The sequence below is a fragment of the Myodes glareolus genome, chromosome 4, assembly GCF_982192425.1.
Source record: "Myodes glareolus chromosome 4, mMyoGla1.1, whole genome shotgun sequence".
NCBI classification, from domain to species: Eukaryota; Metazoa; Chordata; class Mammalia; order Rodentia; family Cricetidae; genus Myodes; species Myodes glareolus.
Genome location: NC_142029.1, coordinates 35,348,572 through 35,371,339, shown reverse-complemented (window position 1 = coordinate 35,371,339; position 22,768 = coordinate 35,348,572). Strand labels below are relative to the sequence as shown.

The 22,768-nt window shown below is 37.2% G+C and overlaps 1 protein-coding gene across 2 annotated transcripts in view; it reads left to right on the top strand.

The window, feature by feature from the left end:
• The window catches only part of Sack1b (scaffolding CK1 anchoring protein B), a 73,782-nt gene extending 51,542 nt beyond the window's left edge, over positions 1 to 22,240 (top strand). For both annotated transcript variants that reach the window (XM_087905381.1, XM_048424311.3), the window contains exons 3-5: positions 6,812 to 6,976; positions 7,780 to 7,904; positions 16,709 to 22,240. In XM_087905381.1, coding sequence (XP_087761507.1) covers positions 6,812 to 6,976; positions 7,780 to 7,904; positions 16,709 to 19,013 — 2,595 coding nt within the window. In that variant the 3' untranslated portion in view covers positions 19,014 to 22,240. The remainder of the gene's footprint in view (positions 1 to 6,811; positions 6,977 to 7,779; positions 7,905 to 16,708) is intronic.
• The last annotated feature ends 528 nt before the right edge of the window (positions 22,241 to 22,768 follow it).

Sequence of the window (22,768 nt, the reverse complement as noted above, 5' to 3'; positions counted from 1 at the left end):
TGTAGGATGGTAGAGGGGTTCTTAGATAATGGGGTAGTTCTAGTTTATCCACAAAAGTTTTATTGATTTAATCTTTATTCATTCAATCTTTAACCTCTCTCATCCTTTCCTTACTCATTCCCCAAATCCCAAGGTCTCCACCACATCTTTCTGCAATTTTTAAAAAAGATTTATTTACTTATTTATTTGTGTGTGTGTGTGTGTGTGTGTGTGCATGCACGTGTGTGTGTAGCCATGCATGTTCCACAGTGCATGCATAGTGGCAGAGGACAGCTTTCACGAATTAGTTCTGTGAGTTATGGGGATTGGACTCAGGCCCTTAGGCTTGATAGCAAGCACTTTTACCCACTGACCATCTCACAAGCTCTACTTCCTGTCTTTGGTTCTGGTTGTAGTTTTGCTTTGTGATGCACTGGGTCCCAACAGCTGATGAGGTGGAACCTTCTGAAGAATATGCATGGATTTTGAAGCTGGATGGCCATGCCTTTGGGAAACAGTCTACAATTTTGTTGAAAATTCCATACATTTCCATGCAGTTCTTCTGTTCCCATAATTCAAAGATTTGGTCCTTTCACATAGGATCTAATTTCTCCTGCATTCACCTCATATATTTTAAAATTTTCCCATTGAATGAATGACCCATTTCCTTTCTTCTCTTCAAGCCCTTGTACTATTGTTCTCCACATGATGTGTTCTTTTGGTGAGGCTTTTCATGGAAATTTCCATTTCCCATATCATTTCAGCCTGACTTTTCATCCACAGTTCTCCTTACTGAAACCAACCTCTTGAATTGACTTTCTTATGTCATTCACCTATCTGTTTTTGTTCTCTTGAAGTGCTTCATGTCTTTGTGTTGATCAAACATATTTCTTATTGTTTTTTTGTACTCTTTGAGCGTTCCTTTAAGTCACTGTCTTTTGAGTTCACTCCTACGAGATTGGTGCATTTTGGAGGGTAGGTGTTGCTTTGCTTTTTGTATTGTGTTTGTTTCTGCACTGGAACTTTTGTGTCTGGCGTTAGTGTTAGCTGAGTTTTTTCTTTCTTTCCTTCTTTTTTCTTTCTCACTTTTATCTTCTTTTTAATTCAAATTACCCATTTTATTTTTTGTATAGGGATTTGCAATGCTCAGGAGAAATCTAAGGTATGCTGGCCTGAAATGTTGATTTCCTCTGTGGAACAGGTATTCAGGTTTTTCAGGTCCAACATTAGTCTCCCCCTCAGAGTCAGCAAGTTCTGCAGAGTGAGTCAGCAACTGCAAGTCATGTCCATGGGTCAGCACAGCTCTGTGCGACCCTTGCATATGTCAGCTTGGCTCTGCACACCTAGATACCCTACCCTAAGTCAACTTCTACCTGCTCCCCATTTCCACTGCCCCATCTAATATTGTGGTCCTATGTACCTGGGTACCTTATCCTTGCTTAGATAAAGTTTGCTCTCTGCTTCCTCAGCTATTGCCACTTGTGGGTTCCGGTCAGGTAGGCAATCCAGTATGGATGAGGATTTGTTCATCCGCCCTTTGCTTCTGTCTTCTTCTACCAAGTGTTCTAGGTCCCCACTCACCTGGGAGTCCTTGGTAGTTCTATAATTTAGTCCTTTTGGTCCACACTGTTTTTCATAACAGCTATTTCGATTGCTTTGCCACCAAGAGTATGCATATACTTTTCCTCCATATTTTTCCTTCATATTTTTACTACCACTTATTATGGTTAATATTTTGGTAATAATGATTCTTATTGCTGTGAAGAAATATCTCACTATAGTTTTAATAAACATTTCTTTGATCATTCGTGATGTTAAGCAGTTTTTGTACTTATTAACTATTGGAATTTATACCTATTAACTCTTTTTTACTTATTAAATATTTGTGTTACTTTCTGGTAAATGATGTTCTATTCTGTTGCCTACTTCTAGATCATGCTATTTGTCTTTCTGCTCTTGAAATTTGAAGTTTTCTACATGTTCTGGATGCCATTCCCTTCTCAAACATGTAGTTAGCAAATATATTCTCCCATATTTTATATTATTTCTCCATTTTGATTTCCTGTGTTCACAAATGTTTTGTGTATTTTTTTATTTTTGCTATTGTTTTAGTAATCCAGTGCCCATTGTCTATATTTGAAGAGCTTCATTTTCACACATTAAATAGGAGAATCAAGTTATATTTAATATCTTAAAAACTTACTATTCAAAACTGATTTGTAGCTTGGGGTGTTGTCCTTGCTCATTCTGTGGTTCTGACTTATTTCTGGCATGCTTTCTTCTGCAAGTATTATATTTTGAGCTCTTATATTTAAGACTTCTATCCAATTTGACTTGTATTTTGTGACTGATAAGAGAACTCTAATTCTAGAGTGTTCCTTTTATGCTCCTAGAGCTGGCTTGCACCCAGCTGGAGGCATTTTAATTGGTTGATTTTTGGTAGGTCAGAATCTGCTGAGGTGCTTCCTCCTCTCCATTTTTGCCCCTCTAGCCTCTGCCTTTCCACAGCATTCCCTGTGAGGTTTTGTAAGGCAGACTGGCGGACTGTATAATCACACAGCTAGATTATCTTGGTAGAAAATAGAGGTGGAGGGAGCAGGATGTGAGCTGCACCACTGAAAAAGGTACTGAGCCTCATGGCTAACATAGATCAGAACAATGGGTTAATCAAGATGTGAGAGTTAGCCAGTAAGTAGATTGACCTAAAAGGCCAATCAGCTTTATAACTTATAGAGATCTCTTGTGTGATTTTTCTCTGGGACTAAACAGCTGGGGGGCCGGGCAGGACAGAAAAACCCCCAACAAACAGGCCCCCTCATGTTACAGAAGGGTCTTGAGTTTTTCCCCCTCCATTCCCTGCTTTGTCTAAGACCTCTGACACAGCTGGTTTGGGAGCCCATGCTAAATATACTTGCTAGTTCAAGTTTCAGGAAAAGTCAATTTGGAAAAAATATGAAGAAATCAGAACATGTGAAATGATTGAACTTCTTAAATTAAAGAAAGGACTATGGGTACTTTGCAATTTCATTTATGCCTTCTTCTCTTTTCCCTCATAATTCATTTTCAAGTCCCCAGTAAAGTTATTTTCAAAAGTAAGCTTGCTGACTTGTATAGATCTGGTGTTTGCTTAAGTTAAAAAAAAAAGGTAAAAGCAAAAATTTCATGTTTGCACTAGACACTTTGGATCCTATATTATGCAAGTAATGTGGATAATCCTTACTCCGAGTGTCCTCTGAGTTGTCATACATATGTATCAATTAGTGCTTTCTTTCCCTTCACTTCTTCTGTTAATTTGTATTATATATTCTATACTAGATTTTTCTCACTTTTGTCAATTAGTGATGGTTTAGATTTTTGTAAATAATGTACAGTGTATCTTGTTAAGTTATCAAAGAAAAATGAAATACCTTTCTTTACATACTCTAGATCATTCAGAATATAGACATGAAGTTTGGGTTTTTTATGTAAATAAATTTTGAGTAGTAAGCCCCTGAAATCTCTAGGATAATTTAATTTTTACTTTCAGTATGTGAGAGTGAAGCTATCTGTTAGAGTTCAGGGGAGAAGCCCTGTTTACACTACTTCAGACATCACTATCAAGAGTAGAAAAGAGTTGCTGCAGCTTAGAATTTTAGAACTTAATGCATGTAAAATCTTCTCTAGCCTAGTTGATTTATTGTAGAGAGAGTCATTTCAGTGACTTTTCCATTTAATTTATGACAAATCGAAGTAGTTGATATACAGTTACAAGCTATTAGTTCTTACTTAAGCTGTTCAAGAATAAGGGCCAGAGACATTTGCTCTCCATATCAGCTGCTTTTTGGTTTTTTTGAAACCTATTAGCTCATAATTTTTGACAGGTTTTTGCAGACTTAGAAATATATATCTCTTAAGTCATCATTTTCCTTGATTTCCATTACACAATTATTAATAATTTTTAGTTTGTTTAATTTTATTCTAAATACTTTTTATAAAATCACATTAACCTTTTTATCTTTACAAAATATTTTATTTCTTCTGCCAGAAAAAAATAAATCTTCCTGTCTCACTTTAGATGATTACCGGGAAGTCAGAATCCCTTTAAATGAAGCACTTTGATAGTGCTCGTAGCAACTAAATGACTGCAGATCATTCACCCAGACTTATTAGACAAATAGGTCCTATGAAGCTATCTTGCTAGCTGGTTGCATAGAGGAAACCAAATAAGACTCAAAAGAAAATCCTGGCAATCGTGAACCGTTTTTCTGGAAAAAAAAAATCAGGCATTGATCTTCAGCATCACAGTGGACACCTTTCTTTCCAACATACTACCAACTTTTCACTTTTTCAAAATGTTTTTACTGATTTTCACTATACATGTGTAGTGGTTTGAATGAAAAAGGCCCTTATGCGATGATATGTCTGAATGCATCCTGCCTGGTTAGCGAAACTACTGGGGAAGGATTGGGAGGTGTGGCTCTTAGAAAAGAGTAGACGTGTCCTTGTTGGAGGAGGTGAGTCACTGAGAGTGATAGAATCTTCAAAAGCCGGGGACAGGCCCAGTGTAGTTTTTTCTATGCCTGCTGTCTGTGAATCAGGATGTAAAACTCTCAGTTACTGTTCCAGTGCTATGCCTGCCTGCTTCCTGCCGTGATTACATGAACTAACCTTCCAAAACATTAAGCATGGCCCCAGTTAAGTGTTTTCTTTCATAAGAGTTGCCTTGTTCATCATGTCTGTTCATGACCATAGAACAGAAGCTGAGATAACAGGCTTTGTCTTGGTACAATTATAAAGATTAACATCATGATCTCATTTATAAAGAGGGTTTTACAATCCTTCTCACAGATAAATCTGTAGAATAGGTACTTTCATTTTGTATATCCCAATCAGATACTTTTTAACAGTAGGCTGCAATGAGCGCTATTCTCTTTTCAGAATTTGTATTGTATTTCATATCAAACCTAGATATGATATTTCTATACTTCTTCTTTGCTTAAATGTAGTCATTGTGGTCATTTTATAGAGCACAGTGAGCATACAGTATGTTCAGGTCAAGCTGAACATACATCACTTCTGGTCAATGTTCTGCACCAAGACTAATCCCCCTACAGAACAGCTCATGCTATGTTGCCTTCTGTAGCTTTGTAGAGCACATAAAATTTCCAGACACTGAGTTAGGGGCCAGATAACAGATGTCTGGGAAGGTGCCAAATTTGGCTGGCCACAGATAAGCTTGCTGAAGATGTATAATCTAGTATCTAGGTCTTGACTTAGTCTCTTATCTGTCACACAAGAAAGACTGGTGTTTGTTCTACTCTCAGTATGATCGAATCATTCACGGACTGAGTGATTTCAATTACTTTTCCAAACAAAATCCTATGAAATGGGCTTTTGTCCATTTTCAAAGTCTAAAATAACTTGTTACATGAGAGTTCCTGGTAAATTAAAATGACTCCATATATATTGATTAAAAAGAATATTTTGGATAGTAATGTTTCTTTATTTAAACTGTTTTCTAGTCAAAAAGTACTTCCAGACCATGTCAAAAATATATTTTAGAATTTGTTTTATAAAATATGAATATTTTTAAATCTTTATTTCATTAGTATTTATTAAGCACTGTACTATAAATTAACACTCATGGATGTGATTTGAAAGCATCACATACTTGAGATCATGAAGAATATCAAGACCTCAAGTGAGATGGTTTTCTCCTGCTTTTTTCTTCCTCTGGCCCCCACAACAGTCCATACATAGGAAAGCAATAGGAGGAGCCAGAGAAAGTCTGCTTCCCTGAAGCCTGGTTGCACTGCCTTTTACAGATGATCTCGAGAATATATAAGACCATCTTATATAACTTAAGGATGATCCAGTGTTGTGCCTAAATGTTGTATAGGAGTAAATAAAAATGGTTTTGCTCTCTCCCTCAAGCTGTCCTGTCCTTCGGGCGAGAGCTGCACTTCGTTTCACGCAAATCCTGTCGCTGGAATTTCTGTGCTGAGCCTGTCACACCACTCCTCAGTGTCAGAAAGCCCTGATCCCTTTTATCTGCTGCTCCATGTCCCTCAAAAATGCCTTTCTGAAGGCTAATCCAAGTTTTACAAGGTTGGGGACTTCCGTCTTACTGCCAATCACATTAGAAGTTGTCAGTAAGTGTGCTTGGCAACATAAGTGCTAAGCCAATTAAATCATTTTCTTTTTCTTCAATTCTCTCTCAGCACTTCTGGGCATCTGGCCTCCCCCAGCAAGTAGCCCAGATGCACGCCAATTTAGAGGCCTGTTTTAAAGGGTGTTTCTTTCATAGTCATGTTGGCCTTTGACTATTTATGTTGTTGATTTTGCTGTTGATGTTAATTTTTGCTGCTTCTGTCTGGTAAGCTAATTTCAGGGACACAGATATATATATAACGCTTTGTTCTTCGTTCCTGTCTTTCATCATTTCCTAGATATTCTTCTCTTCCACTCTTCCAATACCTTCATTCTTCAGACAGTTTCTACAATCCCATCTTTGCCTGGATGCCATCGAAGAAAATATTTAAAACTCCCTTGCTATCTCTGGTTTATAAACAACTGTGGAGAGCATGTTTGGATTTGCCTTTAATTGTGGACATGACTGAGACGTTGATGTCCATTATCCTAGACTGACATGGAGATTGCCAAGTTACATAACTGCATAGATTCTGTTTTTATTTGTATGCATTATCATACTTTAGAAATGACACATGTATTTATGCATTTTTAAGTGATGTGCTTAATTGCTTCCCATTTTCTTTGCTTGCTACTAAAACTAAAGCAATTTTATAATCTTTACTAGTTTTCTAAAGCTAGCTCATATTTTTGTCTTTAACAGGTCATTGCCATAGTCATGGATATGTTCACTGATGTGGATATTTTCAAAGAAATAGTAGAGGCATCAACCCGAGGCATATCCGTATATATTTTACTTGATGAGTCCAATTTTAATCATTTTCTAACTATGACTGAAAAACAGGGTTGTCAAATTCAACGTCTCAGGGTAAGAATTCATTTTTTTATTCAAATACTTTGCTTACTGTTTTCATTCTATACAAATTTAAGTCATGTTAAGATAAATCAGCCAAAAATAATTGAAAGAAAAAGACAAAACAATGGAGACAGAGTGATGTTTGGAGTAAGATTGGAAGGCCTGTCTGTTCTGGAATGTGCTTCTTGAGAGGATGCCTGGATGCTCTTCGGAGTTATTTGCCAGCAGCAACGGTTAGTGACTCTGTCTCATATATACAACTCTGAAACCTCTGGCAGGTGATCCTGTAATCTGATATGTCAAATCACTTGAATTAGTGCTTTCCTTGACATTTGACTTATTTCAAGATTTTTGTGCTATTATAGTTGGAAAGTATTTCTCATAGTGAAATCTAGTATTGTTTATGAAATAATTCCATGTAAACAGAAAATATGTTCATTTAAGCTGTGTCAAAAATATTTTGGAATGGTTCTCTTTCTTGAGTATTTAATTGTAGGAAAATGTTTGCAATTTTCTTTAATGAATTTTTATGTGTTTTAAAAGTTTGTTTCAATTAATTGTTTTGGTGCCAGGCAGTAGTGGCCCACACCTTTAAACCTAGAGGCAAAAGCAAGTAGATCTCTGTGAGTTCAAGACCAGCCTGGTCAACAAAATGAATTCCAGGACAGTCAGAACTGTTACACAGAGACACACTGTCTCAAATCAATCAGTCAATCAATGCAATGTCTTTGATGTGTTCACACTGTTATTTATTTGCTTTTCAAACTGTCTCACTTCTAGATGTAATTTCACTTTATGTTTGCATATAATTGTAGAACATTCGAGTACGGACAGTAAGAGGCCAAGATTATCTGTCAAAAACAGGAGCAAAATTTCACGGAAAAATGGAACAGAAATTTTTGTTGGTTGACTGCCAGAAAGTGATGTACGGTTCTTACAGGTAAGAATATAGTGTTTATTTTACTCATTTTCATACTTTCAAATAAGTTACTCCATTGAAATTTTAGCAGAATCAACTTAACTGTATCTTAGAACCAAGGAAAAAGAGGCTGGAGAGATCCTTGAACACTTGTTACTCTTATAGAGGACCTGAGTTTGGTTCCAAGCACCTACCATAGAAGGCTCACAACCACCATTAACTCCAGCCAAGACAGTGATCTAGACCCCCTTCTGGCCTCTTTTAGAACTGCACTCCAATTTAGAAACCCACACATGGATACATACACATAATTATAATTTATTTTGAAATCTGTTTTAAAATTAGAAAAGTTCAGAATCTATAGCATGGAGATTTGGAGACATGGGCCTTGCTAACATCTTCTTGTGACTTAGGCTGTAACTTGACTTCAGGTTCTTCATCAAGGCAGTAAGGGTTTTAGCTAACATTTAAGATGCCTTGCAACTCTAAAATAAACAAAGTGGACTAACTCCTACAAGAGTAATGCATACTATGAATTAAGAAATAATCACTTAAGCCAGTTTGGGTTTATTATATTATATGCCTGTAATTTCAGCATGCAGGAGGATTGCCACAAGTTTAGTGGCAGCCTGGTCTACATAGTGAATTCAAGTTTAGCTAGGGTTATAGCAAGATCCTGTCTCAAATAACAAGATAAGAGCTGGAGTGATTACTTAGCCCATAAGGGTGTTTATTTCTAATCCTGATGCTTTGAGTTTGATCCCTAATACTCCCATGATAGAATCAATACTCTGATATCCATATATACACTGTGACACATGCATACACATGCATGCACGTGCACACACACAAACACACACACATGCACATACACATGAACAAAATAAATAATGAATAAAATAAATATCAGACACCTATAGAAACACAAAAAATACGTAAAATAGTTGCTCAAAAGAAAATTAGATTTTAATGCTTTGAAAAGTCCACCAAGAGATGTTCCTCTATGATTGTTCAATATCTGAGAAAATCAGAATCATGACCTATGTTGGTCAGGTGTAGTGTGAAGAGAGGCTGCTTGTTGGTTCCCAGCCACTTAGAAACTATATTATTTAAAAACACCGCTTGGCCAATTACTTATGCGTATTGCTAGCTAGCTCTTACATCTAGAATTAACCTTTATTTTATATTTCACCACGAGGCTTGTGGCTTGCCGGCAAGGTTTCAGCATCTGTCTCTGGCAGGGCTACATGGCTTATCTTCCTGCCTTCCTTCTCCCAGCATTCCATTTAATTTTCTCCGCCTACCTAAGTTCTGCCTTATCAATAGGCCAAGCCAGTTTCTTTATTCATTAATGGTAATCACAGCATACAGAGGGAAATCCCACATCAGTCGGGCTGATCTGAAGTGAAGGCATTGGCTAGTAATTGCTCAATAATATTCGATAATGCATTATTTCTGAATTTGATACCAGTGTTTTTATATAAACAGGCAAATAATAACTCCAGGAAATGCTTCTAAAGTGCAGGTCACTAAGTTATTATAGGCCTATCATAGAAGACATTGGCATGAGTCCAGAGAGCTATGGAAGGGAACAGACCAGAGCAACAAAATCTTTGCACTTTGATAAATCTAAACATCAATAAAAAAATAACCTTGAAGTCCTGAGCAAATGACTCAACTTGTACTTTTCTTTGTTTCTATGAAATTAGCATAATCATGGGACACACTACATGGCCTATCTGTGCAATTTCACCTTCCAAACAATAATGTTAACTATTATTTTAGGACTGTCTTTTAATCATTATTTTCTGCTTGTGTTTGCTGTAGGCTCAGGGAACTCCCCCTCCTTAAAAGCTGTTTGGTGTTCCAAATGAAATCTTGTAAATACCAGAAATTATAGCTAGTACTTGAAATTCATGAGTCATTTTAAAGTATCATTATATGTATATATTTGTTCAGAAATACTTAATCTTAAAGAGTTTTTAATTGAGTTTTTAATTAAGATAGATTTTAATTACACATGGTATTTCTTATTTAAGTACATCCAGTTGCTCTATTTTCACCCTTTGACATGACGTTTAACAATATTTTTAATACTGAATTTGCCTCTTTTTTGCGCCAATAGGAATTGATAGTGAAATGCTTTGATGATTGGAGCTGAACTACTTAGGTTGATATGGGTAATTAATTAAATAATTGATTAAATGTACTTAAATTTTTAAAAAAGAAAAGAATAACCAAACCAAGCTAAACCAAATCTAGAAAGTCCTTTTAACCCCAGATCATGGTGAGGAGTGGAGGAGAATATAGTCTCTAAGAGCAGAGAATATTATGGGTTCATAGAAACCCTTTTCTAGTAAGTCCATTATCTATATTATTTCAAGAACCTTTTAAATACACTTATTTTAAAAATCATCAGTTGTCAGTCATTGTCATTTTATTTTCCATTTTCCCTGTATCATTTGTTGTACTGACAACTGTTATATAGTACACTCGAGTGTATTTTGTGCATGGATTGTCTCCTGCCTGGACCCTCACCCTCCCTTAAATCATTCCTCACCTGTTTGTTTTTTTAAATGATTTTTAATTTCTTTTACTTTTTGAGATTATTCAAAATTACAACACTTTCCCCATCCTGTTCCTCCCTTCAAACCCTTCCATACACCCTTCCTTGCTCCCTTTCAAATTCATGGCCCCTTTTAAACAAATTACTTGTTATTACATGCACATATGTGTAGGTACATGTGTACTACATAAATATAACCTGCTCAGTCTATGTATTGCTACTCAGATATGTGTTTTCAGAGCTGAACTTGAGTAACCAATTGGTGTGCTCTTCCCTGGGGAAGGCGGTTCCATCTCAGCATTCCTTAATTACCTGTAATACTGTGTAGGGTTGAAGCCTCATGGGCTTTGCCTCATCCATTTTAGCCTGTCTATTGCTGATCTCGTTCACCTCCTGCTGAACCAAGCTCAGGTCTCCTAGGTGAACAGTAAGGATGCTTAACTGCTAAGCCGTCTCTCCTGTCCTCTTTGGCTGAGTTTCATATTGTAAAAAATATTCTAAAAGTTCTTCTATAATAGTTAGGAACCACGTTGGCCAAAGCCTAGTTCTTTCTATGTAACATGAAGGCTGGCTTTTTGGGGTTTATGTCCTGCCCAGTTCCCCACAGCCAGCAAGCCCCAAAGAAAATCACACAGAGATCTCCATAAGTTATAAAACTGATTGGCCCATTAGCTCAGTCTTCTTATTAGCTCTTGTAGCTTATATTAACCCATTGTTCTTATCTATGCTAGCCACACGGCTTGGTACCTTTCATAGCTGGGCAGGTTACATCTTGCTTCTTGGTGGTCTGGGCAGGAATGCGGAGGGAGCTTCCTGCTTCCCAGAAGATTCCCATTCTCGTTGCCCCACCTCTACTTCCTGTCTGGTTGACCCACCTATACCTCCTGCCTAGCCAATCTGAATTTATTTAAAACATGATTGACACAATACAGACAATTCTCCCACACCATTTCTAGTTAAAGGAACTTGAGTCCCTTATACTACAGTGTATTATTTTCTCATTTTCTTTTTGAACCCTGGTATTTGTTTCTTGTTTTCTCCTTGTTTACTTCCATTTTCTCATTTCCTTTCCTTTTCTCCTTTTCTTTCTTAAGTTCTTTCTATTTATCTCTCCCCCCCCCCCCGGTTTTAGACAAAGCATTACTTTATTGCCCAGGTTGCCTGTGAACTAGCGAACTAGCTATCCACTCTAGGTTGTCCTTAAATTGCCAGTTTTCTAGATCTTCCCTGGTCAGTGTTGAGATTACAGGTGTGTACCGCCACATTCAGCTGAAAAGTCTTTTTTAATTGATAACCCCTCCCATGGAAGCCATTGAGTTCTAAAGACTGATTGTTTGTAGAGATGCATAGAATCTGCAGTTGTCACAGCCAGACGCATTCAACAGCTCACAGAATGATGGCTCATCAGGAAAACACAAGCATTTACTAGATAAAACACACATATTTTATAGTCAATGAGTACGAATAGCTTTTTTAACTTGGTATCCCCCTCTCTGAAATGTTAAGGGATATTTTGGAGATATTTCTAAGGTATTTTAAATAAATTAAACTCAGAAAGGTTTTTTTGTTTGTTATAGACAGGACCCCCAACTTGAGGTCCTCCTTTGTCTTTTTGTCTGCTGACTATTAGGTTTGCAGATGTGAGCCTCTAAGCTCCACTAAAAAAGAACCATTGTAAGCTCTTACTTTGTGAAGATTACGACCTCTGCAAAATTTATAAGACTTTCACTAAAGTTGATGTCTCTCAAGGTGCCATTTTTAGTCAGGCATGAAGATGGTCACCTCTGAGATTCATGTTACAACCAATATACTCCTACTACATGAATCTCATGGCCTTTACTTTTTAACTCCCTGCCAGGAGCCCAACATCTTAAGTCACTTTTGGTATGTGAATTAATAACTTCACCCATGACTGATGTGTGATGTTCTGTTAGGAGGGAGAAAGTGTTTTTAACCCAAGTTAAATATAATAAATATAAATAATATATAATAGAAATATAAAAAAATAAATATCAAAAAATAGTAAAATAAATATAAATAATATGTTTATATTTTTAAAAATACATAATATATTTCAAAAGGTAAATAATATTAAAAGATATGCAGTCCAAAGTATAATTGCTATTTTCTTCCTTTAGCTGCTCTTCATCATGGCCTTCAGATGCAGTTACACATTTCTCTTCGCTAGGTTTTCTGATACAGATTCCAATCTCCTAAATTGTCTCATTAGATTGATTTTTCCAATCCAATTTTTCCAATCAAATTTCTGTTACTATCTCTCCCTGTTTCATTGTGACTGAGGTGTATTTCCCACCCACCCATGGGTGTCCACTTTCCTTTCCTGTCCCCACTCTTCCAGCAGAGTATTATCACCAAATTCTCCTACATGAGAAGTCCAGGTTTACATCATCAAAACTAAGCCAAAACTAAGCATGGGTGAATTGCTTCATTTTTCATCACAAAATTAATAGCCGTTTCATTTTTCTTCCATGTATGTGCACATGTGTTAGCAAGCTATGTGCAGTTTCATTGGTAAGGCAAAAACCCTCCTTTCCTCCAGTGTCTTCCTGTTTCCTGGTTTTGGGGTGTGTGTGTGTGTGTGTGTGTGTGTGTGTGTGTGTGTGTGTGTGTGTGCGTGTGTGTATTGAAATAACATAACTCATTGACCTGGGAGTCATCCTTGCAGTCAACCTGTCTGTCACTCTCCAGGGCTTTCCAGCAGGCTTGGGTTTTTGGTTTGTTCAGTTGTTTGTTTGTTTTGTTTTTTGCTTGCTTGCTTGCTTGTTTTTCCCATTCACCACCTTCTCTTCTACTTATTGCTCTTGTTTTAGTTGACTGCGTGATTTTCAACACTTGAGTGACTTTTCCCAGTGTGCAGTTACTGATGACAATGTGTTATGTGCAATCCAGACTAGCATGGCCTATGCCAGGAACACAGGCTCAGATCCCAGTATAGTCTGTGTTTCTGGTGCTTTGATCCATGTTTGCCAAATTCCATTCTCCCTTATTTTTCTTTCTCTGTGTCTTTCTGAGTTACTTATTTATAGATCAACTTGAGATAGAAATTTTCTAACTTTTCTTGTGCTGTTCATTTACTTCCACTATAATCAGAATGCATACTTTGGTAATTCAAATCTTCCTTTATTTGTTAAGACTTGCTTACCAAGTAAAATATTGATTTAAAGATGATCTGTCCTGGAAACATTTTTATAGACACTAAGAAGCATGTACATTCTGCTTTGCTGGATATTCTAAATGTTTTAGTTATGTTTTGTTGTTCTGTATTGTTTCTCAACTCTCTATTTATAAATCCATTATTGAAAACAGCTACTATTTCTTGTATTTTGATCACTCCCTTTCAGTTGTATCATAATTTGCTTAATATACTTCAAAGATTTGATGCATAAATACAATTATTATGAGTGATAATATTTACTCATTAATTATGAATGTTGTTTTTATTTTAACCAACATGATCCTTCTGAATTAAATTGACCCTTTTATCGTTGTATGGTGTATGTATTTCGAAGTCTGTCTTCTCTGATACCACGATGCCTTTTGTCATAAGCCGTCATTTTCAAGATACTGCTTCTCTTGGTCTATTGTTTTTAGCTCCTGTCTCTCTTTAGATCTGAAGGGAGTGTTGAAGACAGCCAATGCTTGGGTCTAGACTTTTTATCCATTCATTTGATTTATGACTTTTGGTTAAAGAGGTAGGAATGATTTTTAACAATAAAGTTACCTCTGCCATTGCTGATTTCAGAGCAAGCTGGAACTCCTCTCCCCTCCCTGCTGCTTTCTTTTGTTGTGTTGGCATTTTTGTAGGGATATGTCTTGATTCTCTTCTCCTGTCTTTTCTTGAATTCCATAGATACCTTATTTTTGTTTTGTTTCATTTTGAGATAGGATTTCAATTTGTAATCTAGGCTGTCCAGCAGTTCATGGAGCTCCTTCTGCCTTAGCCTCCAAGTACTAAGGTTTGCAAGCATAACCTACCTACCGCCTAAATGGAGTATGATATCTTAAGATTCTAGACTTAAATAATTCATTATTGGCACTCATCATATACAACATCCTCTACTATAGTTCCCACTTCACCATTAGTTTAGTTCAATTTTTTAAAGTGTCAGAGAAGCAAAAGAGGTCCTTCCCAAATCCCACAACCGCCTTATTGCTCATTCAGATTCACCTTTGCAACACTCAACTGAATATCTTACCTTAGCCTACAATTTATTACAACATTCCAAAGGAACATCTAATATTCTGTTTCCTAAACTCAACTCTTCGGGTTATTTTAGTTCATAAACTTTGGGGTTGTATGTTAGTCTAATGTTGTCCTCCTTATAGTAAGTTCAATCCTTGATCTTTCAAGTGTGTACTACGAACAGCCAATAGAAAAAATGATCCCCAAACACTTCTTTCTCTCACAGTTTATCTGAATTTAGGGAAAAGTCCGAAGCCACAAGCTTTCAAGCTTACCTCCATGCCTCGCAAGTTCCTCATGTTACTTCTTTATACCATATAACTATAATCTGATGTGTGTGCACATGCATGTGCACGTGTGTGTGTGTGTGTGTGTGTATGACTAAACAGTGACAGTTTCTGCTTCTGCTTCCTCTGCTTTTCACTGTGTTTCTTCCAAAGACTCCCACTTTCTCTGGGGAGCCCTGCATACCTGCAAATTTAACATTTATTCATTACTTACTGTTTCCAACATTGCTTTATTCATAGCTTCAGTTTAATTGAAAAAGAAATTCTTTATTAAAAAATTATTTTTATTTTTCTTCTTTTGATCTCATGTTCAAAAAATCTTTCTTTTTTCTTTCTTTCTTTCTTTCTTTCTCTTTTTCTCTATTTTTTTCTTGAGACAAGGTTTCTCTGTGTACTCCTGGATGTCCTGGAACTTATTCTATAAGCCAGGACAGCCTCAAACCCACAGAGATCTGCCTCCCTCTGCCTCCTGAGTGCTGAGAATAAAGGTGTGCCTAGGTTGCCTAGAAATTTTTTTTTTTAACTGTTGATTTCCATTTCATTAATCTTAAGTCATCCTGCTGGCTCACACATTCGCATAAAGAATACCTAGTAAATATTCCTCTCATACTATGAATTCATGGGAAGTAACACACAAGTTTGAGCATCTCAAAATGACAAATCTCCAATGTATAGAGTGATGTTTGTAATATTTTATTAATTTTTACTCAGTGCATTTAGGAAATATTTATATTTGTATTTGTTTTCCCTATGTAAATATTATATTCCCTATGTAAATACTACTACCTTTATAAATATTATATTCATTCAATATAGAGTGTTTATCTCACTTTGTTTTTCAATAAACTTGTTATATACATCCTTTGATATAAATAATATTAGCAATTTAGTTTTAAATATTTAAATTGTGACTCTATTTAACTTAGGTGCTTAGAGCCCAAATTCAAAAGCTGATATGAAATTTCAAGATTTCCCTCACTTCAAAACTATGTAGGAAAAAGGATTTAAAGTTGTATAAAGTATGATGAAATCATTGTAGACTTTAATTTCACAGAAGTTGTAAACTTTCTTCAGAAATCCTGGATGGCATTTTAAGTGGCATGTTCTATGGGGAACATTGTAATCCTGTGTGGACTAAATACAGTGAAGTCTGTCCATCAATGACTGAGGCAGCTGCCCACAGTTGCTCTATTTATAGCTCTCTGCTTCCCAGATTACAATGAATAACTCACAGAGATAAGAGCCAGAAAGAATTGATGCTCAAACTGCATGCATTAGCACAGATATTCTGTGCTTTATGGCATGTCAGGGCATTGCCACAATGGTGCTATCCATGTCTTCAGTGTAAACTTGAGGAAGGTAGACCCCGCATCATGTGGCTACAGCTTTATATCCAAATCTCTTATGTTTCTCTCTAATCCTGGGTTTTCCCACACCCACTGGGTTGGAATATGCAAATTATAATTTTTTTAACTCCATAGCATTTTGATAGATGTAGATGCAAAATATACAACCACTTTCCTTTCTGCTTTTGGAAAATAGTATACAAATTTTTAAAGGGACTTAAAACCACATGTCAAGTTGCCCTGTTACTTAAAAAGATGTATATGTATTTATTAGTAGTACATAATTATAAAACTATTCTAAATTATGCTAACCAAGCAAAACAAGAATTCTTCTGTCATTTTAAAATGACATTTGCACTGAAACTGTATAGTGTCATTAATCCTTGACCAAAATTAAGCTTCCTGTTTTCTTTTGTTTTCAGCTACATGTGGTCATTTGAAAAAGTTCATCTCAGCATGGTACAGGTCATCACAGGACACCTTGTAGAGTTATTTGATGAAGAATTTCGAACACTCTATGCCAGGTCCTGTGTCCCAAGCTGTTTTGCTCAGGAAGAATCAGCAAGGGTGAAGCCAGGCAAAGCTCTGTGGGAGAATGGCATTTACCAGCGATCCATTTCTTCATTAGCTTCTGTTTCCAGCCAGAGAAATCTTTTTAGTAGACAAGACCAAATTCATAAAATAGACCCTAGTTACTACAAAGGCAGAGGGATGTATGCCCTAAACGAACATGACAAACAGAGCATTAGAAATCATGGATACAAGCCTCATTTTGTTCCAAATTTCAATGGCCCAAATACAATTCGACACTTTCAACCCAATCAGATCAATGAAAACTGGAAAAGGCATAGTTACGCTGGGGAACTCTCAGACACAACGCCATACCAGCTGCTCAACAGAGCTCTGAATCGGACTAATAATGCGCCTGGACAGTGGAGAAGGTCTTCAGACAGTCTCAGTGTGGCATCCTCATTACGGGGAGGCCAGACAAGCCAGAAAAATATACCTGCACAGAGTTTTGCTGATCGACTTGCCCAGAGAAAAACAACCAATCTTGCAGAAAGGAATTCAAATGTGCGGAGGTCATTTAATGGGACAGATAATCATATCCGCTCTTTACAACAACGGATGCCGACTCTGGAGAGCACCACAAAGTCTTTCCTGCGCACCTGGAGGATTGACTCCTACTTAAATGATAATTCAGAAGCCCCACCTGAATCAGATGGCTCCACCCTGGGTGACAGATTCGAAGGTTACGATAGTGCGGAAAACATGAAAGCCAATGCAGCCTATACTCATTCGAGGCTGCGTTCCTCATTGGCGTTTAAACCAACTTTACCTGAACAAAAAGAAGTCAGCAGCTGTACAACTGGCTCCTCAAATTCCACCATCATTGGCTCTCAAGGAAGTGATACACATAGTGAGGTCCAAGAGAGGTCCACAAATGTACTTTCCGTGACAGAAAAACCCTTGCCCGAGTCAATCCCCAAGCTCCCAACACAGTCAGAGGTACCAAAAATGCACAGCTTGCAGGTTCCTGAAAAGCAACCAGAGATCTTAAATCGAGCAATGAATGGCCGAGCAGAATTAAACAACAGTATATATACAAGCCTGTGTGTAAATAAGCAGACAGAGAACGCAAAAAGCCAGCAAAGTGAGAATCTGCTCAAAAGGCGAAGTTTCCCCTCCTTTGATCACTCAAAAGTCAATTTAGAGCACGGCCATAGCAAGAATTATGTGTATAGTACCCTTACCAGAAATCGGATTAGACAGCCGGAAAAACCCAAGGAGGATGTGCTGAAGAGTTCTAAGAGCATGCACAATGTGACCCACAGCACGGACGAAGAGGAAGAAGAGGCTATCAAGAGAGACCCTCCAAGTGGCTCGGCCACCAAATCTATTTCCATTGCTGCTTTGCTTGATGTGAATAAAGAGGACCCCAACAAAGAACTTGCTTCTAAGAAAGAAGTTAAAGGCTCCCCAAGTTTTTTGAAAAAGGGATCTCAGAAGTTAAGATCCTTACTTAGTCTCACTCCGGACAAGAGAGAAAATCTATCCAAGAACAAGGCACCCGCGTTTTATAGAATGTGTAGTAGTTCTGACACTTTGGTTTCTGAGGGTGAAGAGAATCAGAAGCCCAAAAAATCCGAGCCCAGAGTTGATTCATCTCCTAGAAGAAAGCGTTCCTCCTCATCAAATTCTCAAGGCAGTGTCCACAAGAGCAAGGAGGACATAGCAGCTAGCGCATCTTCAGGGGTAAATTCCTACGTAGAGGAAAGTAGGAGAATAGCACCTTCTCCCAGACCTGTTGAAAGGAGACTTTCAGAGAGAGCAGGAGATGCCTCTGCCCCAAGATTTAACACTGAACAGATCCAGTATCGTGATTCGAAGGAGATCAGCGCAGTCACTGCCCCTCAAAGACGGCCAATCTCTTCTTCGATAGTAAAGTCCCACGAGCTCCTGAGATCTCATTCAACCAACCAGAGAGTTTACAGTCGATTTGAGCCATTTTGTAAGCTTGAAAGCTCAATTCAGTCAGCGAACAGCCTGACAAATACCCATGCCAACCGTCCAGAAGTCAAAGCCACAGCAATGGGCAGCAGTTACGGCAGGTCCAGTCCGATGCTGAATTACAAGACTGGTGCTTATCATACATACTCCCCCAATGAAAACAGGTTCCGAGGATTTATGCAGAAGTTTGGAAACTTCATCCACAAAAGCAAATGAAATACTTTCATTTCAAATTGCAATTGAAATATAAAATGAATGTGGCTGTAATATTTATCCAAATAACACTGCACAGATTTCTGTGCCATACCGCGAGTGTTCTGTATTAGAATTGGGGAACTATGTAGTAGTGTAAAGAAAAGTTAATGTTTTGTGGTAAAATTAATTGTACTTGGTTAGCAGACAAGGGACTATTCCAGTAAATATATTAAAAGGTTGTTTGTAAATGGTGATAGCATTAAAAATAAAGAGATGGGATTCATTGTTTTCTACCTACTAAAAATCTTAAGTATTTAATTAGAAGAAATTTCAGGGAGGAGACTGCATTTAGATTTTTGATCATTTTTTCCAAAGTCATCACTTAAAAATACTTCCTATTACTTGCCACTGGTGCTTTGTGATGTAATTACAATTTTGTTTTCATTTTTTCAGAAATATAAGAAAACAGAACAAAGTCTTTTTTGTTGATCAATTCTGTAGAATAACTTGATATATTTTATTGTTTCAATATCTTTACTATGCAGCATTGCACAAAAAAAGAGTGTTATTTGAGTTATGTAGGCCAGCATGTTTTATTGAGCCCGAGGTGTGTTTGTACTTGGATACATCAGCCTTAAGCATCGGCCTTGTATACTACAGATACACATGCAGGCTTTATTTTCTAACTTTCAATAACTGTGCAGTGTTCTGCTTTGCACCATTTCATCGGCTGTCCATTTTCTATAGCCATGCTGTAAGTAAAATTTAAAGTAAGTGAACACAATATAGGAATCCTCCCTTTCCATCTATAAAAACCTTCCAAAGCTGTAAGATTCTGCCAAATCTTGTGGGAGCAATATTTTAATATTTTGAAACAAGGTTTCTCTGGCTAACAATACTGGCTGTCTTAGAACTTGCTTTGTAGACCAGGTTGGCCTTGAACTCATAGAGATCCGCCTGCCCCTGCCTCCCAGGTGTTGAGATTAAAGATATGTGCCTCCATCACCCAGCTTCAAATTATCTTTTTTAATATTTTCAGGAGTACTAAGCAGAACACTGTGTTGTTTTTAAGATGCAAATTCATTTGATACTATCAAATATCAACACTTATGGTGCAGAAATAATTTACCTTAGAAGAATCCTGGTAGGAGAGACTATTGAATGGAACACCTCATATTTCCTGAGCACATAACCGTAACCAGGTCTGGCCTTACAAACATGTTCTGTCATGTGTTTATGATAACATCGCCATTGTTATTTACAAATTATTGAGATTTCAGTTGAGATGTGAGACTGAGATAATGTTCCTAGTCACATAGCTAATAAATAGTGGCTCTACATTATAACATTTCTGCATGACATTAGCATTCTGTCCAACTGGTTCAATACCTGCCCTGTTAGAACTGAAGAAAGCATTTACTTCCTAACCCGGAATCCACCAGCAAAAGTTTCATTGACTTTCACCAGACAACAAGGGCATATTGGGATTAAATGGTTAGAGTAGGCAAAGGTAGAAGAAGTAGGGGAGAAGCGATTCTGAGGAACTTGGGCAGGGCCAGTTTTAATCGCTTTGTCCCATTTTGGTCTCTTGTTGGCCTCTGACAGTGAGAACAAAGGAGAGGGAACCAGAGTGAGTTGTAACATTTGGGCTTCTTCGAAGCAAAGACTGACTCTGCAGAGGGAGGGAGGTGGGGAAAGGAGCTCGGTAGTAAGTCGTAGCAAGAACATCCACTTAAATAAAACTGCACTTCACAGAAGTTACTGTGCTTTTCAAGATGTGCTTGGCACCAAATGCTGGAGGCTGAATTTCAGCACAGTGCGTGAGTTAGTCCAGCATTCTCTGCCTCGTTGCTTCTTAGCTGCTTTGGGTTTTGAGAACCTGCTTTGGAAATGTTAATAATCGCCTCGCTCTTTTGCTCATTCTCTCATTATAAACTGCAGAAATATGCTGGTACCTCTAGAGGAATAATATTTTATAAATAAGGCTGTAGAATAGATGTTTCACATCATTACAGTAGCTTTATAACCTCCTATTGTAATTGAGGAAATTGCCAAGTTTGCGGTTCTGGTGTGATTTTCTCAGAAGTGTAAGCGTGCTGACCTTGAAAGCATCCACACTAATGATAATAGGAAAATAGGAGGCTGATAACGACCATTTTCTCATCATGAGCAAGGAGCCCATTCGTCGAAACGTTAACTCATAAACAGGCTTTTAAAATGCATATCTCCTTTTAATCAGACCAGAGGTTCATGTGCAAAAGTTTAGCGGCACAGGACTGCAACAGAATTTCTGACAGCATGGTTAACTTGTAGAAACATCCTGTTAAATTGTCCCTGGGCTCTTCTTTATCCCATCTGCCTGATAGATAATTTAAGCTTTTGCATGGCAGATTTATTTTCCTTACCCCTTTTCTTTGATTATCTCCCTTATGTCTGAGTGTGTATATAGCTTTCCAAAGTGTCTTCACTGAGAAAGTCCCCACAATTAAGACTGAGAAAACACTTAAATATATATATATATATATATATATATATATATATATATATCTGTTGTTACAGCTTTCACTAGATATTGCCCAGGTTTGGTGGATATAATTTCAATAATACCTCTTATCTCTTTACTTCCCATTTTAATACTGGTGGAAAGCTGTTACTTAGATGTGTTTTGATATTAAACTTTGACAATAAATTTCTCCCTCTACAGAGACTTTCGTTTCTAAGCAGAAACACAAGGACTGAGTACGATTCCCAAGTGGTTCTTGGCAGGTGGTATAATAGCCCCGGAGATACTTAGCCTAGTGTGTTTATATCCTCCTACTCTGAAGGCATAGCCCAACCCTACCGCAGTGTGCTGAAGTGTGGGCACATGTTGTCAATCTTTGTTTGTGAACAAATACAGACAAGGGCTGAATTGTGGGTGCATTCAGTTCCACTTTACTCAAGAACCATCTCTGTGCCACTATTATGAAACAGATAATTTTGTTTTATTAATATCTGTTGACTCTTACTGTGCCTTTAGCTAAGGGGTTTAAAGTAGAATCATTGCTTTATATCAGCTAAACTCATGATTAATGTGGGATTGTTTTAAAAATTATAATTTCAGTTTGGTTCTGGTATATTTTTAAAAAGTGATGAAATTATAAACAAATCAATTTATTAACTTTTATATACAGAGAATTTTACAAATAAATATTACTCTAACATTTTTGATTAATAAATGAACATTAAATAATTTTGTACAAATGCTATATTGTTGACTTTTTGTCACTATACTCAAGGTTTCTTCATCCAAATGCACTCTTCCCTTTAGAAATCATAATCAGGAATTTAGATGATAATTTATTAAAAGTATTTCTCAGGGCCCAAGGAGAATGAATAAAACACTTACTGCACAACACTGTGAGTGATGGAGTTTAGATCCCCGCCATCCACATGAAAACCAGAAGGGTGTAGTAGTATGCCTGCAGTCCCAATGCAAAAGATTGGGAGGGGTCCATGGACAAGCTGAATAGCTAGACTTGTTCAGTTGGTGAACTCCAGACTCAATGAAAGGCTCAACCTCAGTAAATGAAGCCCAGAATGTCCTGGAAAACACGTGCTATCAACTTCTGGCCTCTCCATGTACATACAGATATCATCCCAAGTGCATACACACACACCTACAAACATGCACTCACATACACATTCAAAACAACATTTCCCCTGACTTTAAAACCTCTAAAATGCATCTGATAAACACATCTTTTATATAACATTTTATCACTAACTGATACACA